Source organism: Chlamydotis macqueenii, chromosome 7, assembly GCF_036417535.1.
Source record: "Chlamydotis macqueenii isolate bChlMac1 chromosome 7, bChlMac1.mat, whole genome shotgun sequence".
NCBI lineage: Eukaryota > Metazoa > Chordata > Aves > Otidiformes > Otididae > Chlamydotis > Chlamydotis macqueenii.
The window spans coordinates 5629507-5649268 of record NC_141562.1 but is presented as its reverse complement, the minus strand read 5'-3'; the positions used below and the strand labels follow the sequence as shown (position 1 = coordinate 5649268).

At 37.7% G+C, this 19762-nt stretch overlaps 1 protein-coding gene across 3 annotated transcripts in view; it reads left to right on the top strand.

Moving 5' to 3' along the window:
* RASGEF1A (RasGEF domain family member 1A) overlaps positions 1–19762 on the top strand; it is a 166986-nt gene that overhangs the window by 98273 nt on the left and 48951 nt on the right. For all 3 annotated transcript variants that reach the window (XM_086752477.1, XM_086752476.1, XM_086752474.1), the window contains exon 2: positions 15463–15577. In XM_086752477.1, coding sequence (XP_086608603.1) covers positions 15536–15577 — 42 coding nt within the window. In that variant the 5' untranslated portion in view covers positions 15463–15535. The remainder of the gene's footprint in view (positions 1–15462; positions 15578–19762) is intronic.

Here is a 19762-nt window from a genome sequence, read left to right as displayed (position 1 = left end):
TTCCAATTGTGTTAGAACTAGAAAGCTCTGGAAGGAAAAGGGGTTAAACTATCCATGCACCATCATTGTGCAACTAGTTTTATGGCTCCCTTCACAGAGCTTGGTATTAAAACAACAAATATTGTTGATTATGGGAAATTCATCATGAACAAAAGCTAAGTATAATGTTGTTTGCAGTAAGAGACTGTTTACAGACTAGGTTCTTATCAGCCCTGTACAAAATCATTTTAGATGAGCTTGCGGAGTGCTTTTGTTGAACAATGAACACCAAAAATTACCGTAACGCTTTTTGGCAGAGTTTATTTTGCATTAGCTAGAAATTTTCATTAAATGCAGTACATAAAATTATCAGAAGCAGTTCAATGACATCCCTTAATAAAAGCATAACATAAGACGTTCTTGCACTCTTCTTTCTTTTGCATGTTTTCCAGAGCTGATAAGAAAAACTCTGTGTTATATTTTAAGGTGAATTTTAATATGTATGGGAAACATCAAACTGATGGCTACTGTGAATAAACCAGCCTGTTTACCTAAATGATAGACATGGCATAGGGATACTCAGGACAAGTTTCCCTTATACAAGCTGTCCTCCTGCTGATCTGAAAATTTGAAAGTGTATCCTGGTCTATGTAGAATTACTCCTTGGCCTCTCTGCTAGGACTATGAGCAAAGGTCTTCTCCTTCTGTTCTTTGTGATAGGGATATCTTTCCACCCACAGATGGCTGGATCCATTACTACTCAACCCAGTCTACTCAGATAGAAAAGGCAGGTAGAAATGCGTGTCAGATGACAAATAGGCTTTCCAACACAGGATGTTAAACGACCTCACTGCAAAACAATATATTTCCTTTTGGTCTGTGCAAAATGGCAGCCAGATAATTTTTGTATTTGGAAACAGCTGTATAAATTTGAATCAATCTAAATTTCTTATTTCTTCTTTTAATATGCTAATAGTGCCTAATTCATCAGGCTGACATGAAGGAAAAAATATGCTTCACACTACAGCCAGTTCTACTAGGCATCCAAAAATCAGGCATCAATAACAGCAAAGTCAGATATTTTACTTTCATATGTTTCCAAGTAAAATAACCTTGCAGTGACACTAAAAAAGTGAAAAAGGGAGCTGTAAATGCAAATCAATAATCTGTTAGGATTATTACACATATCTGAATTATATGGGTGTAACTGGAAGCAGCCAGAGAAAATTGTTCAGGATTAAAAACTCAATGTAATATTAGGAAAGATTTGGAAAGATCTATATTCATTATCTACATTTCCATACTACACCAAAAATTATATCTAGATGAACATGTACAGGGGCAGTACTGAATGCTTAGGTAAGTTAGGGACTTGGGTTACATCATTAAATCCCAGTACTATTTTATCACAAGCAGTGACAGAAGATGACCAAGAAGATCAACTCTGAGAAAAGACCCCTGACGATGATTGGTTATCAGACACATATCGAACTGGTAAATTTAAGGAATATCAAGTTTTTGTGATCCTTTGCTCTCTAGAAATTGGAATTATGCTATAAAATCCCTACACTCAAGTTATCACACATGTTATTAATGGTTCTGGTTGTTATCCTTGCATAGGAAGACATTCATCAACAGAACAGAGACTCTGTGGTTAAATCACAGTAGCAGCTCCATTTATAGTAGACTGATGGCATTTAAGTGATCTTTAGCCCACAACAATCCTGATAAATGTGTGACTTTTAACAGGATCTGTTCATGAGAGATCTGATCAAGTTTCCCTTGATATCAACAGAAATCCCCCTGCCAACTTCAAAAGGAGATCAAATCCAGGGAAGTCAAATCCAAACCCAAGAGACAAAAGCTTAGAATAACTGATTGCTGAATGAGATGCTTCATTGTTGTGCTTCGTTATCTTCAGCTCTGGAAACAAGAGACCTTGTCTCCTTGGCTGACAGAGACTCCTTAAAAATACAAGTTCTAAACGATAAATTGTACTTGTCTTTATTCATGACAGGCTTCTTCACAGCAGGCTTCTAAAGTGGTAGGAAGAAAGTTGATAGCAACTGTCTACAAATTCAATTCTAAAATAAAGTTGACATTAAATGACACAGATGAATTCTTTCTACAAATGTAACCCAAGCAGTTTGCATCCAGAGAATATCTTAATGTTTTTACTAGAACTAATACAGTCAGAAGGTCATTTATCATAATCTATAGTCCTAAGGTAAAAGAATATTGGTATTTTTGAGGGTTAAAGAGTGCAGGTGAAAGTTACAGGAGGCAACAAGAGAACCTACCAGTTCATGAAACAAGATACTATGAATGGGTGCAAAAAGACTCAAAGGGGTTTGCACTTTCAAATGCCATCCATTGAATTTGTGATAGCGCTCACAAGAAGCGTAGCTGATTTCCTGCAACTACTTGCAAGTGTGCCTAATGCTAAGCTTGGTAATAAAACTCTTCAATTTGAATGAAACAACAACAAATTTTTAATGGTTACATTCCCTCTTTATAAACGAGGGCCTGAAAAAGCATGGGGAATACAGCAATGTAGACTTTGCACAGATGATGCAAATATGGAAAAGGAATAAACCCCTGGATTCTGACATTTCACTTACATCCATTTTGCTCCATTTTTTGCTGCATCTTTAGGTCTGAGAAATGCAAACAGATCAGCATCAGTTTTTGTTGTTAACCATTTTTGTCAAAGATAATTGGGCATATTTGAGCAATGGCTGTTAAGGCAGATTGCAGATGTGCTTCTCTCAGGAGCTGTTGAACAGGCTGAAGTGTACGTTTGGATCAGGCCTGGAAGAGGGCAGTTTAGTATGGCAGCCAGTATGTTGACACAAAACCAGCAAAAGTAGTCCTGGAAATTAACTGTATTGTACCAAAGATTTGCTGTTGTTGAAGTTTGTCTGCAAAAATCACACCAAATTTAGCATAATCTTATTGTGCACAATGTAAAGTTGAAAAAATCAGTTAGCTGTAAACATTTGATGTTTGTTCAAGCTAATTAATCCTCTAATAGCTGCCGTATTCAGATGAGAAGCTCATGAGAATAGATATGTAATTAGTTTTTCAGTATTCTATTTGTGCCAATTCATAACGTTCTGTTTTGTAACCAGTAAAGAGCATAGAACGGGAGCTGCTAGATAACTGGAGAAAGATAAACACAGCATTTTAAGATGTCAGACCAGGAGGGACTCGCTGTATTACATACAAGGATGCAACTGCAATACTGAGGAAGACCCAGGAAGAAAAACAATCAATTTGCAAGCTCCAAGAGCATGATAAAGTGATGAGAAACAGCTGACATGAACTTGTCAAGAACAGATCATGTCAAACCAGTCTAACGTCCTTCTTTGACAAGGAAACTGGCCTAGTGACTAGGATAGAGCAAGTGGGAGTGACATATCTTAACTACGTTCAAGCTATTTGGTCTGTCACAGAGGGCATTCTCAAACGGAGCCTAAGAAAGTTTCCTCTGCAGCGAATCAGCATCAGCAGGTTCCACAAGTATCTTGAAAATCATAATGGAGCCAGAGTTATCAGTGGCTTGCTACTGCATTAGCAAGCTGTCTCCAGCGGGATTATCTGGGGTGTACGCTGTATTCTGCAGTAAGTTACACATGAGAAATTTGGAAATATTACCAAAGTGGGAAGAGATTTACTTAGGAAGAGAGAATTCAAATTCAAAGTGTTTCTGGCAAACTAGAATTTTAAAATAACAAGACAAAGTTCAAATGAGACACGCGCACGATGAGCTCAGAGAACTCCTAGCAAATGCACTCACACAAACAGATGAGCTCAGTAAGCAGGAGGTGTAGTGGATCACGATATGATCCAATAGTATAACTCCATAAGATTGCTAAAAAAATAATTTTAAGAGATAAGAGGATTGTTATATGCAAGCAGTGGTGGTAACTATTCCACTCTTTTCAATGCTGGTGCCTCTCCAGCTGGAATACAGTGCCCCCATTTGAGTTCCAAACTATAAAAACCCAAGAAGCATCCAGAGAAAAGCAAGAAAGATGAAAAATACTGGAAAATATCGTACAAGGAAAGACTGCAATTGTTTTGTTTACAACACACACAAACAAATCTTTCATTAAACCCTTTAAATAGCCATTTCAAAGCCACATGCCAAGAATACTATGTACCTTACTTTGGGTGGATTTTAAGTGGTATCTCAGGTCTCTTCCAGGCCTCATTTCTATGATGCTCTTCCTGAAATATTTCCAACAAGACACAACAAACCCTACCACTGAAAGTCTTCATTGTATAAAATAGACATAAAAGCAGAAAGGTTTACACAACAAACTTGCAAATTATAAAAACTTAATGAGATAATCCATATAAATCAGAAGTAAAAAATGAAAAACCTACTTAATATGTACCTAATCTAAAATTAAACTATAGAACATTCTTCTGAAGAGTATACACCATGAAAAGATAATACAGAAAATAAATAAATAAATAAATAAATCACAGAACTTCTACCCTTGATGTTAATAGAGTCATCACTCCTAGTGTCCCTACAGGCTACAGTAATCGGAGAAATGAAAAAAAAAATTGAAGAAAGAATTTTACTTTTAATTCAGATTTAATATCTAGTAATTGGGGAAAAAAAACCCTCATTTTTCAGCTGCAGAAAAAATAAAATAATAATAAAACCTGTCTTCCAAATCATCTAAGATCTATTTAATATCACATAATGATGAAAAGGAAAGACTTACGAAGATTCAGAAAAAATATTTTAAAATATTTTGGCACTCTGGCACTGACCTCAGTAGATGGAATCGTATTAGGCTTGTTAAATGCAGACTAATCAGGCTTTCCACAAGAGATCATATGCCTACGTTAACTATCTATAAGAAATTGCAACTCGCTTTCATAGAGCTATTATTAATTATGAATAAGCTTTAAAAAACTTTTAAAATGAATTCTCTTTTCAGTTCAGTGAAAGCTAAGAGGCACTTGAAATGACTTCACTTCTACAAACTATGCATTATCTCTACTGGAAATCTGCATGAAAAAGAGTTCTCCCACATGAACGTACAAAGGAGTGATGAAAGGTCAAAGGGAGACAAGTATTGCTATAGGTTTCTTTGTGGGTTTTGTACCAATACATGAGCTGAATGGGTCACAGGACTTGATGTCACAGGAGCTAGTCCGTTTACCTGGTTCTGTGACTAACTCGGGACAGCAGACAAAAATCACTAAGCAGAGAGCCCATTGCCTTATTTGAAAAATAAAGCTAGTGGCATCGCTTATGTTTTCGTTATCTTTCTCAGTCTATGAAGGCAGAGTTCTAAATTATTGTTATCCTGAGAGGCAAAAAAACCCAATAACTACAAGAGTACTTCTGAGTCTTTGCACCCTATTTTAAGTAACTCATTCAACATCCTGCAGCCAACAAGCCTAGCTGCTCAAAAATAACTTAATAAAGTCCGGCTCCCCACAGTAAAGATTAATTGGTTGTTGTTTGTAGCATACCTTAGAGCCCTTAGACAAAAGATGTCTCACAAATGGTTAACACTGATTTCAGGAACAAAAAGGTTTACACAAAGCCTTTGTTTTGGCACATAAGAAAAAAGATCAATGTACACAAGTAGAAGGATTGGTCAAGTCCCTGATGACATGACAGAGGGGTGGGATAAAAGCAGCATATGTCTGTATGAGCAGGGCAGAACAGACACCAGCATATCTCCACCAGTTGGGTATAAGACAGTTGCCACCTGGAATCTGCAGAGAAAAATTGTTAGAACAACATGATGCTTATCTGTCACTCAGTGGGATTGACCACTGTGGGCACGGCGTTAAATCAGAGTGCTTCCAGGGCTCTCAGGCTGGACTTCCCATGGGTTACCAAGCCATACTGCTGACAGAGAGCAAGTTTCTCTGTGCTCTTCTTCTGCAGGCATATTCTCCATGCCAAAGTGAGAATCAGACTGCACATTCATGGCAGGCAAGAATATGGGTCATGGCTCTGGCATCATCTATTTACATATATCGCCTTGTATGGCACTGAGCCTCATTTTCAGCTGATTTTAATGCAATTAACATTTAATTCAGCTGAGAATCTCACACATTGTCACCTTCTTGGGCCCAAAAATTAAAATAAAATGTCATTTCTAATGGTGGCTTTGAAGTTTACTGTTACAAAGGTTTGCATTAAGATATGCTTTAGGTCATGACACTTTCCAGGGACCACAGTAGCGTCCAGTGCTACGTTATATACCTGGTACATCAGCTCATGCACTAATAAGTCAGTTGGGTGATGTGTTTTTGGTGGCCAGCTCATTGTGGTTGCCAGAATTAGCCGTTCAGGTTAAATTTCTGCTAAATACCAATGCTGGCTTTCAAAGCAGTATGATCAGAACACATATACCACTGTCATAAACCTCATGCTAAAATGGATTTATGAAAATAAATGCTTAAAGTAATCAAGCAAGGAGAGAAACTGCATTTCTCACCTTTATTCCCGATCAGCTTAGTTTGTATTTGCTCATGTCACACTTATACAGGTCTGTCTTCTGATGCACAGACAAACATATGACAAAGAGTAGACATTATGCACTGCTAAACAAGCTCAGTGGCAGCTACGAGGGTGCCTGTTCACCTCCAAACTTCAACACTTTGCTGCCAGATTGAGGCTGACTCTCTTGAGCAAAGTGTGAAGCCAAAGGATGCCCAGGGCGGGGGGGTGGGGGTATTGTATGGAGGTGTAGTGCTGCAGTGGGCACACCAGCACGTGGTCCAGCCGCAGGGAGCCTTTTCCTTGTGATGCTGTTGTTGGGAAAAACGCTCCTGGGTACCCAAGCGCTCATCACACCTGACTTCCGCCTCCCACATCATCAGTGGCAGGGAAAATATGTCCAAAAATAAAAGAAAAAGCAGCAAAACAAAGCCAAAGGCAAAACCAAACACAAGAAGATGTTACCTTGCACAGTGGGAAAACCTAAATGCAAAGAACTGCTAACAGGTGTTGGTGACTGATGCACAAAGTAATTGCTACAACAGAGGAGGGACTATGAAGTACAGGTCTTAATAATAATTTTCAGCACCTACTAGTGACTATTTTTTTTCTGTGTGTCTCTGCAGTGATGACTGTCTCATTGCTGTAATTATCAAGTGTGTCTGTCTTGGTCGTGTTTTCCCCATCACAGCAAGCATGTAGTGCTAATGAGAAGTTTTTCCAATAAACAGAAGCATACACTGACAGTTTTTCAAACTGTAAACTAGAATGGAGACATTTTTGTTGTGAGAAAGTCTCAACAGCCATCAGTATGAAATCATACATTACCCTGTCACCCACTGATTTTGAGAAAAGGAGAGTAAAGAGATGCAGAGTTGCTTGAAGGAAAGGCAACTGTTGGGTTTTTTTTTTTTTTTTAAGATAACTTTTCTAAATTATGTCTTAGAATTTGTCTATAAAATCCCTAAGCTGTTTATAATAGCCTGTGACAGTTTCTATTATACTTTTAAACACTAGTAAAAACCCTTTCATTAAACTAATTGAAAGGCAGGGTGTTGATTCAAACAGAGAAGATTGTCCGATAAGTAGAAATCACTAACTTCTCAACACCCTGAATCAGGCACAGAGTATCAGTGATGCTACACTATGCATCTAGTTCTCACGAGCTGCAGACTATGCTCAGCACATTGGTTTCCAGTGCTCTGCCCATACTTCTCTCCAGCCTAATGAGGGGTGTAATATGGTGGGACAGAGTTTCTAATTCTCTGTTTTTTTCCACTCTGCGTGATGTTTGACTCCCAAAGCATTAGAGCACAGCCTAACAATCACTGTTTGACATAAATACATAGATAGATAGGTAAAAGCACCACAAAACAGTGTGGGATACTAAAACAATCCAAACAAGATGATGCAGTCTGAGCTTCAGCAAAGAAAATTCCATCCAGAAACAGAAACTATAAAAAGCAAGGGATGCTTCTACCAGAATTACATGACAGAGAAATGCCAGAACATACGCATGCAAAATGTGCTCAAGCAAATGCTCAAAAAAGGAAGGATATGACCAACAAAATGAACCTTTTCATATTCTGAAGTCAAATGCCTTACCATTTTATTTTACCACCTTATTCTGATATATGAAAATCGTACTCTTTCTTCTGTACATAGCACATAGGCATAACATAAAAACCTGCGGACTGAGGCTTTTCTCATATATTTTCTAGAGCGTTGTGGAACAGTGACCAAGTTGCAGCTTTTTTTTTTTTTTGTCACATTTGTCACAGCAAGCTTTATTTATTCATTCAAGTCAATCTTCTGTAGAGTGGCCTTTTGCATCTACCAGGAAAAACAACATGTCACTGAGAAAAACAACGACGTTGTGATTCATGCTAAAAGCAGAGTTCACTGTCTGCTGGCCCTCAGCCCAGACCCTGAAATGTCCACGCTTATTGCTATTATGGTAATGCAGGCTTACAAACTATTTTATTAGCAGAGAATTTCAAGCTCTTAACGTATGTCTGGCTTTTCACGGCTACATAATGCGTGCAAAGTCCACATTTTTCTTCACTTCCTTTTCACTTCAATCCAATGAAACACATCCTGGCTGCAACACCAGACTCCCTTCTTTCCAGAAGTATTCTGGCACCGTCTTTCATATTGCCTTTTTTCTTGGAATAAAGCCTGCTTCTCAGACCTGTTCACCTTCTTCAACATTATCACTTTTAAACACCTTTTATAACAATTCTCATATTGTGACTGTATGAACCATTTTGAGATCAAAGAGTTTGGAGTTGCCTGTAAACAAGAAAAATGCTGAAGATTTATGTGAAAAAATTGTACGGTGCTTTCCAGGCTGGATTTTTTCACTTGAGCTGCTGGGTTTTTCCTTTCAGAATTAAGGATAGTTGCTTTGTCCACAGCTTCTGCTTTGGTCACATGTGGTGACCGACTGAGGCCTTACACTGTTTGAGGAATCCTCGTTCTATTCTGGGACCTGCACTGGGGGACATCAGGCAACAGGAGACTGCAGCAACAGATAATTGCTGAAAGCATCAGCTCATACACTGATTGCTTTCATTGAAAGTCAAGCTATAGAGAAATACCTGAACATAAATAAAGCAAACACAGCCCCCACAGTAAGACAAAATGAAAAGGATGGTTTAGCATTAACGCAAATATAAAGTGATTCACCAGTGATAATACGTGTTTTTAGAGGAAACTAATGTTCCAGTGTGATCTGAGTATAAATATTTGTGCTAAGGAAAGATGATAAAAAATGGAGATAGGATCAGGAACGGAGATAGGCCACTGAAAATTTAGCTCAAAACTTGCAAACATTGAGCCCATGCCAAGTAATTCACTTCACCAAGGAAATCCCCAGTAAATAGCCTATTTCCTGAAAAGTGTACAGCAATTCTACAGCCAGAAGTTCCCCTTCCAACTTGAAGAGAGAAATCCTTTTAAACAGAAAAAAGCAGCAGACTCAGTACAAGTAATTTAAGCTCTGTATTCAGCATCATAGAGTTCTAAACAGTGAAACAGTGAGGCATAGCACAGCCTTGCCAATTAATTGCCCAGCTCTAATTTTAAGTATTGAAATAAAAACATTCATTAGGACATGGACGAAAATGAAACTTGAATTAAGAAATATAAAAAGATATATTTCATCCTTCACTTCTCCAAGAATGCTTCAGAAAAATAAGAACAGTTAATGCCAATATAACCACACAAATATGCAACCAAAGACAAGGGAACTGACACACAGCTCACGAAGAAATCTGCAGCAGAACCAGAAAAATGACATGGTCCCAACTTAAGGTCTTCAGACACTCCCAAGATTACATTGTTTTAATTAGATTTGTAGTACCAGTACATAGCTAAACTGTCAGTGCACATATATGCCTTACTGAATATTCTATAAACATCATGGGTAGCAACCCATCACATTTTTTTGTAAAGGATCAACATTCTGCTATGATCTGTTACAACACTTGGAGAACGGGGGTTTGTAGTCTTTGTAGCACTGCCAATACAGGCAAAACTCTGCCACTGACAGCACACAGCTATTCCCTGCTCAGGTGGCCAAAAAGTTTGTTGTCACCCTGAAAATTCTCCACAAATAGCGCCTGTCTAGTTGGTATTTGTAGTGTAGCAGTGCTTGACTCACCTGATGATCCTGGTAGAGTTGGGACCATGGAGGCTGCGGCCTAAAGGTCCACATCTTTATTTTCTGTTATGTCATTCTGAGAGGTAATAAAGCCATTTAATGCCATCTACATCAGTATGACAAGAACGTCCTCAACAAATTGAAGAAAAAGCTATGGTAATTACTTACACTGTGTCACAGTGTCTTTGCTTAACCAAAAAAAAAAAAAAATATATATATATATATATATATATATATATATATAAAAGAGCTCACAGTGAAACCAGTATGGAAGAAAACATTTTCTTCAGTCTGTCTCTCTCCATGCCTTTTTGAAATTGAGTACTTAACTGAACAGGTGTCAGAGGGAGGAACAAGGGCTAGAAGTCTACCAGCAGCTTTTTGCATGAAATGAGAGCTCTAGATACAGCCTGAGGAGGTTAAAACACAACCTTCCAGCGTCACTTCCCAAAGCACAATCAAAAAAAGTAGGATAACTTAATCTTCTTACATGCATATAAAATAATTGTCAAAGGGAGTAATGTTAACAGTACATTTTGTCCATTTTTAAAGGGTGTAAATGTTGCAAGTAGTTCTACAGACCTAAGTCTCACTCTCTGGTGTAAAGCCTTGGCACAACACGGGGCTAATGCTGCTGTGCTGCTTCCACGTGTCAGCGAGTGCTTCTACCAGCCCTGATCTGCGCTGCATGCAGGCAGCAACTCAAACCTGCAAAGCCAGGGGTATCCACACGGTTCTCCACTGCGTGGTGAAGATGTGCTGAGACTTGTAAGGAATTATGAATTTTCATTTCCTTGGCTAGCCATTAATGATAAGAGCATACCAGGGATAGCTACAGGAAAATCTATCTCCATTTTAAAGGAAAAAATTAAGATGGTATCAGTTATAACCTATATATTTTCCTGGTACATTTCCAGGTTTATTGTTTTTCAAGTTTAACTAACAAACATAAGGAAACTTATTTTCCATCCTGCTGTCACAATCATCAGGAAAAAGAGGCTTTCTTTCAAATACGGAAGCTGGTTTCAAGTGCTAAGTTTCTCTTTCTCACCAACTCTCTCTTAAACAACAAGTTGCATTGCGCAAAGACAACCCTCAGAAAGTCACAAATCAGACATCATGCAATCACGCTCTGCGTCTTTTTTTAGAGTGCTTCCTCTTTCCTACTTTAACTAAAACTGAAAAGGAACACAATTTTATTCACAATATATGAGAAATAGTTCAGAGAACTACTTCCTCAAAATCTTCACTACTCAATAAATTATTTAAAATTAAAAAATGTAAAAATTCCTGCATATTGAAAAGTCATGACTATTCTCTTTCACTTTTATTTTAACTATTCAAAGTTTACATTCAAACCAAAAGTTTCAATATAAAAAAATGCTTAGTTCCAGCAATCTTTGCAAGCCTCTTCCTGGAGTAACAGTAGGGTAGTAGAATAATGGATTAATAACTACCTTTTCCAGGCCAAGTTGCCACCCGTCCTATATCAGAACACACTGCTTGGCATTTCCTCTCTCATGACTAGCATCTTCTCCCTTTTGGCAAAAAGCAATGAAAATCTAGTCACAGCTCACTGTTCTAGGTCGTTATCTCCTCAATGCAGGACCTGCTAGCAGAGCGAGGCGTACTGACTTTAACAGCCACTGCAGCAGAGTCTCTGGTGTCTCGAAAATACCGCAGACGCAGCAGGGTAGCAGATAATTCCAACTTCTCCATCAGCACCACAGCGCTGACACTGCAGAGGTTACTCGTCTGTGGCCCAGGACTAAAACACAGCAAGTAGCCCCAAAAGGCAGCCAACTGAAAAAGTCTCAGCACTATTTCACATCACTCAGATGCCAGTCAACCTGCTAGATTTCCAAGAACCCGCACTGTGACAACTTCCTGCCCAGAAAAAAAAAAATATATCTTTTGCTATCCAGCTGCTCATGGTTGTCCCCAACTAATTGGAAAAAAAAAACCCAACCGTTAAACTCTCTGCAGTTAACTCTCCCATCCTCCTCTTCTAAAGTTTCATTTTGCTAACAGCTGAATCAATGGCACTAATGAATGATGATAATAAACCACTACTAAGCAAAAGGAGACCCCAAGATAACTTCTAGCATCATAATGAACTGCAAGGTAAAATATAGGCACTATGCAGGTAAAAAAATAAAATTAAATCCATATTCATATGTTGCAGCAGCCGTAGGATTGCTTAGATATAATACTCCATCAAAGCTAAACTGCAGTAGTAACATTCAGAAATGGACTCCAATGGAGCCAATCTTTAAATATCAAAAACAGAGGGGAAAAAAAGTGTCTCCTTCCAAAGTCAGTGACTTTCAACAATAAAATAAGACCATGTCTGTGTTCACAATTAGAAATATTAATCACAATCTACCCACATACAACACATCTTTTGTTCAAGAGCACTCTTACAGCTTTCTTGGGAAGTATAGTGCTTCTAATTTTAAGTCTGCAACATATATGGGTCTTTTATATTAGGAAAAATCACAACTGTTTGCATTCAACAATAAACAGGACTTATACATTTAAAAAACTATATCTGGAGTATAACATTATCATGATATCTCAACAAGGAAGATGCAGCAGAAGAGACATCACTGCTGTATTCTCTAACACCAAGTACATAGTTTCTAATACCAAGTTCCGCAAAAATATATCCCCCAAAATTTAGTGATTTATTTGGAATTTTATTAGCTTTTTTTGGTCTTTTCTTCTAACCCACTGTATACAAGTAACTGGGTGGATGGTGAAAAAACCCCAAGAGAACTTTTTACTCCCACAGTTGTCTCCCACTTCTCCAAAAATAAACATATCATTATGTATTTACACTTGCTACAGGTTCCATTACACAAAGTTTTGAGGGGGTTGGGGGTTTCCGCATTATACACGCAGTAGTATATTGCGGTATCTGCACTAGCAGGAAGCTCCTCTCTTTACAAAAAGGGAAGCTGGCTGCCTGCAGTTTTTTTTGAAGTCACAGCCTAGTTTAACCCTAAATGGGCACATCCACCTTCCGCCAAAGCCCAGCCCATTCAGTCTTTTCAAGTGTGATACGTGGTTGCGAGAAGCAAAATAAGAAGCGACAGAGTAAGTGTTGATTGCAGCCACGCGTATGCCTAATTCATAATGCAGCAACTACAAAAGGTCACGTCTTGCTAATGCTGAAGGTCAAGATGAACTTTGCCTGGTAACTGCACACGGATCACATTTAGATTATGGCATTAAGAGGCTTTCTCTCATTCTCAGGCAAGATGTAGTACATCCCACTCTGGACTTACTTGTCATCCTCACAAGTAGACAGAAAAAGCAAAAGGAGATACCCTACAATGGGAAGTCAGTACCTTTGGCATTAGAGCACTTTAGGCATTACTGAAAAAATAAATCTTTACAAGGAAATTGCATAAACATACATGGCTTCCAAGTAACCATGTTTACTGATAACACAATCTAAATAAAATTGTATGCTCCTACTGTATTAGGTTCTGATGGCATCTGCAGCAGAGCTTGGAAGGCCTGTCAAAAGGTCTTTCAATTATGTATTCATTAAAAAAAAAAAAAAAAAGAAAAAAAAAGAAAAGAAAAGAAAAACCAAACCCACAAACAACTAACCAACCAAACAAAAAAAAAACCCTACAAACAAAATAACATTTTCGCTTCAGTTCCAGGCAAAATCTGCAGCTGTTAGCATGGAAGTGAAGCAGTGTTTCTTCACTGTTATTATTAAAAATGGAAAATCCCTGTATCATTTAAAAGTAACAGAACAAAGTACATCCAACTCAAAACTGAATTTTTCATGTTTCTTGCTTATTCCCTACATTTCCTCCTGTTGGTATAATGAAAATTAAAAAAAAAAAAAAAAAAAAAAAATCAGATTTTGCTTTGAGAAGTTACTTTGATTTAAAGTAACACATAAATTAACTGAGACTACAAGAACCCTAGAAGTTTTTTAAAAGTTGGTTTAAACTAAGAGATTGATCAAGCACTAACTGAAACTAAAATCCATTTATGACATTGAGTCACTTTGGAAAATTCAGACTTGAAGGTGCAAGTATATGGAGATTTAGTCCTTAATTCTTACGGCCATGAAGGTATTATCACTCTCATAACTGACTGTTAACCTGCTTGGTGTGAAACATTATAAAATATTTATACATTCAGTCTCATGCCATTTTTTGTGCCAATAACTTACTTTTTAGTCTGATTTTCAAGGGAAATGAGTTTTGTGTGCTTATTACACTTGTCTGACAAGCTCCCCAATATTTAATTCCAGTGAGTAATTCAAATTTGAGAAAGTTAGAGGTCTTGCTTCTAAAGAAATAGCTGCTCAGAGAAGAACAACTCAAGTTAGTGCCATCACTGAAAAAAAAAGAGCTTCAGCTGTGGCTGGTGCCAGTCAGCATGGACAAAGCTCTATTTTCATTTCATATTTAGGAAAAAAATAAACCACCAAAAAAAAAACAAAACCAAAAAACCCCCCACACCTGAACCCTTGAAAGTTCAAACACCTGCACCCAACTCAGTGATACTAATCATAATATAAGGTTCAGCTTAGTAATGCAGCAACAGTTAATTTCTTGTAGAAAAAAAAAAAAAAAGAATTAAAAAACCCCAAGTTGTACTAAAACCTCACAAGAGTCTGTTTTGAAGTTGGTCTGTGGTGAATTTTCTCTGTTTATCGTAACTACAGTGTGTCTTGAAACAGCTCAAACTCAGATTTTCTTCAGTCTATTTTATCTTAGGTGTCAGTAGAATGCTTGCCAGCTTCTCTATACTCTATTTTTGTCACATTTAAGACAGTTTAGTAGATATTAAACATATCTAGTTAATGATCTATTCATCATTCTCATGAGATATGATTGTGCTGCCACTTTCCTTTATGCTGCCACAGTACTTCTCAAGAAAAGATTTATTATTCCTCCATCACCCTAACCGCACTAAGGAATAAAATTCAAATTTCCAAGGCTTTTGTTAAACAGTTTTCAGCATGCAGTTTAATAACCAGTCAATTTAGCAATGTAAATATTGATATTTGACTAGATATTGCTTCTTAGTGACTATTATAAAACTGCTGTCATTGGGACTTTGGGGTGGGGGCTTTAACCCTTCCAAATTCTTTCATATCGCCCTTCTCTTGGCACCTAGTATTTAAAATTCTGCCTTTTTCCCTTTTTTAAATGCCATAATTTGTGCTATTCTCTCCTTTTATGACTCCCCCCCTCTCCAGAACTATGCATGTCAGATTTTATTCTGATACTACAATGCATTTTCAGTGGAAAATAACAGCGTCTTCTAAATAGTAATCTATTGCACCCTTCGTTTTAAGGGGAAGGAGGCAAGACACATGACAAAAATCACAGAGTGAAATAGCTGGAAGTCCACCCACTGGGAAAGGCTGGATGGCAGAACCACTGTGCAATGCTGCTGTAAAGAAATGCAAAGTAAGTATTATTTTACTTTTTATTATTCCTACATAAAAGTTTCTTTTTTATTTGAAAGCACCAGTGTAGGATAATTTATAGTTAGAACTTTATATTGTTCAGAAATTACACTGGGCAGCTTTACACTTGAACAAAAATTAGTTGAGACATTAGAAGGCTCCACAAGCAGGTGCAGAAGAACAAATCTTGGAACTGTTTGAAGCCAAATTGTGCACTAGGAAATGCAGGCAAAGACACTGAATAGTGGCAACAGTTAATTGTAAAACTCAATATTGTTGATATTTGCTTTCAAAACCCCCTTACTGTCCTCCCTCTCCGCTCACCATCCTTTCCTTCCATCACTTCAGACAAATCTCCAATTAAGGGATTCATTACGTGCTCCACAGTCATTTACTTCTCCAACATATATTTCTCAGATCTCACCTTTACACACTTGTAAAGTCAAATCCTCCCCGCTATTGTTCATCTCTGATACCACACTCTATGCAAGATTAAATTAAATATATTCCACTTATCTCTTCCAAATGTATTACAATAGCATATAACCATACCCCTTATGTTGTTACCTTCCCTTTCTAAACTATTCCTCCACATTTCCTCTATGGAAATGCCAGCTCCATTTCCATAGGGCTATGTCATAATCTTTTGCAATCACCTTTGTGCTTGCTTCCTCATTTGCTTTGCCTGTTGTCCAGTTGCTCTAGTCTTCTTATTTCTACCTCCTTATTTAAATTTCTATACCTTTATACAAAACTCAACATAAAACAAAAAAAACAAAAAAAAAACCAAAAACCATCTCACCACTGACATGCTGTCTTCATTAACCACAAACTAACACTATCAAATTCCTTTTGCTATTTCCTGATTTGCCTCTGCTTGGAAGATTTCACACTGTAGGTATATATGAAATAGAGAGAATTCCTTCTGTCTTATTATTCTCCTTATCAAGAATATAGTACCATTTGGGAAACTGATTCAGTTTCCAACTAGAATAGAATAATAGAACTGTTTGGGTTGGAAGGGACCTTTAAAGATCATCTCTCCAACCCCCATGCAAGGAGCAGGGACATCCCCGACTAGATCAGGTTGCTCAGAGCCCCATCCAACCTGGCCTTGACTGTTTCCAGGGATGGGGTATGCACCACCTCTCTGGGCAACCTGTTCTAGTGTTTTACCACCCTCATTGTAAAAAGTTTGTATTTATGTCCAGTCTGAACCCACTTCCTTCTATTTTATAATCATTGCCCCTCATCATTTCACAACAGGCCCTGCTAAAGAGTTTCTCCCCGTCTTTCCTGTAGGCCCCCTTTTAGGTACAGCTAGTATTTTTTCTGTATGATTGAAGTGAGATTCTGAAGAATGTTTGGTATGCTGTGGACATTATTGTGCAAAAATCCAGTACAAAGAATGGTCAAACGAAAAATTATTTTTTAAAAAAGTCAACAAGTTTAATTAGACTGTTGGTTTCTAACTGTCAGATTTCCATAGAAAAAACATTGTAAACAATTTCCAGATAGCTTTTAGGAATTTTATATTTTCCCCAAAAAGATAATCAAATTAAGACATTTGAGATATGCTGCTCTAAAAATCAAACCAAAACCAGAATTTTGGAGAAATTTTGGCAGCAATGATCTAAGAAAGCAGCCAGTTAAAAATGCCTGCCTAAAGCCTACTTCCTTTCCCTCACAACATCTGTCCACTGGTCTTAACTAGTGTGTCAGTTCCTATAACCCTATATGTAGAGAAATCAGAAAAACAGCCTTGGTTTCGCTATAGCTCAAGGACAGGAATGGAAGTTCCCAGTCACTACCCAGCAGCCCAGCACATGACACCTACGTAGTGGAAGGCTGAGACTCAGAATTTCCTCTCGTGAGCTACCCTCTGTAGTACTTTCAGTTTTTCTGAAGTATAATTGTAAGGGAAAACACAGGGGCCACCACAGTCCCCCACACACTTTGCTAGGACACAGACGTGAAAGAGCAGTGAAGCAGCTCTTTGCTTCTGTGGCAGCATGAAGCAGGGACGTTGGGTGCCCCAGCTGTGAGAAGACATGGTCCTCGAGAGCCCGGTAAGTTTTTTTACAGTGCTGTGCTCTATGCTATCTGTTCCCATGTGCTTCTGGTGTTTTAGGAGGTATATATGTCTCTTGGCAAACTACAGCAAGAACGTCTCCATGCTAGGTATTTCTACCGCAGTGATGGCAGAGTTCAGCCATGCACGATTTAGTCAAAGTAATTTAACACTATGTTACAGAGAAACCACCTTTAAAATGGTAATGCCGTTTAGAAATTCACTGTTTATTCTGTGTGTTATGTCATACTTAGATTGTATGTAACAAATTGATATAATCCATAAGGAAGATTATGCAGTGGTGGCTTTATACAATGCTGCTGTGGAGAAATGGACACAGAGGTTGATACTTCAGGTTATTGTGGTACATGACTTTTTTTTTTTCTCCCTCGAGTGGAATACCAGAAAAGACAGAAACATTGATTTGAATGAACGTTCACCAAGTGAGATGGCTTCAGTATTGTGCAGGCAGGTTTAAAGTGATGCAGTATGCTGCAGTACACAGATGCCCAAAAAATACAGAATCAAAGTCCATCTTTCCAGGGACCTCTGAAATTGCCTTCTGGGGTCAGCCCATCCCACACTCAGGTGGTGCTCCCCAGAACATCAATAATCGAGTAAAAGACAAGTATTTTGTCTCAAAGATTTCATTCTCAGTCCTTTTTTTTCCAAACTAGTGAATTAAACAAAGAACAATTACAACACTGAAATTTTAACAGTAACAGGGCATTTGAATGGCAACAAAATACACCTTTGTTGTATTACTGTTGCTTATGTAACAGAATTAAAAATATTTTCTGTAAGATCGAAAAAATAGCAGGTTTTGGTATATTACAAATACAAACAATTAGAAAGTGAGAGCTCTTATTTTGAGACATTTGGGGTTTACCATCTCCAGAAAATGTAGTTCAGGGGTGTTTTCAGCATAACTTCTGCTAGATCAGAAATGCTATCCTGGTACTTCTGCTGCAGCAAATAAGATCCAATCCCTCACTGCATTTGTCAGTCTGGCAAATTTAAGCTTTAAGTGGATTGGTAAGGACCTGATGCACATAAGCTGCGCAATCCCTTGAGAAATGATTTTCAAATTAACTAATAAGATATTGCACTGCTTACAGCTTATTAGAAAGAAACAGTGAGCAGCAATAACACACAGCTACTATGCCTGGGATTTAAAAGCTGAATTTAGCTGTCATGTCCATAATTCTTAGGGCATTGGTTATGTAAAGGAGTAGGTGAGAGGAGGGTTTAGTTTCATATTAAGGAAAGTAAAAGGCTCTATGGAATGTAATTGCAGGATTAGTACAAAGTATAAGGCAGCTTTGCTCCACTATTTACATATCAAGGCAATTTATGGAAATCCTCATATGGAAAACTTCAGTAATTGAAAATTAGATTCAGAAACAACTTGCTCTTAAAGGACAAGCAGTATAATTTTTCATGTTAAAATTTTAAGCATAGAGAAGAAACCGGTAAATTTTCACCAGATACTTTAAAAGTTGTCTCTCCCAGGAAAAAGAAGAAGATATGAGAGCTTCTTGACCAACATTGATAGTTATGACAGTAATATCTCTGCAAGTTTCCAGATATACAAAGTCTATGTGTCTACAGGATTTCTATGCAAGAGAACATTTTGACAGTAATTACCATTCATCTTGAGGTAGAAAGCTAAGGGTAAAGGGACAGAGCAAGCAAATGCCTTCAGAACAACCTGGTAGAGGTAGCATCACAGTATGCAGACATCACAACAGATAAACTATAAAGACAAAAGACGAGATGAGTCAAAATACGGAGAGTCTCGATGAACTAGCTGAACTAAAATGATTAGAATTACAGACAGAAACTGTCAAGCACGGTAATGCTATATACAAACTTGAGCACAGAAAATGAGGTGGTCATAAAAACTGCCTTTAGCAAAGCTGCCACCTCAAAACTAGAATGGCACAAAAATTTGAGATTGCTCACCAGAATGCAACAGTGAGGACTACCAAGGTAGCTGCTAAACTTAGGATAAAGAAGTACTAATGGAGTAAATTACAGGACAAAAGAAGTAAATGTCATTGACTTTAGTATGCTAGAAATGTCATATGCTGGTGGAACAAGTGATCTAGTTGT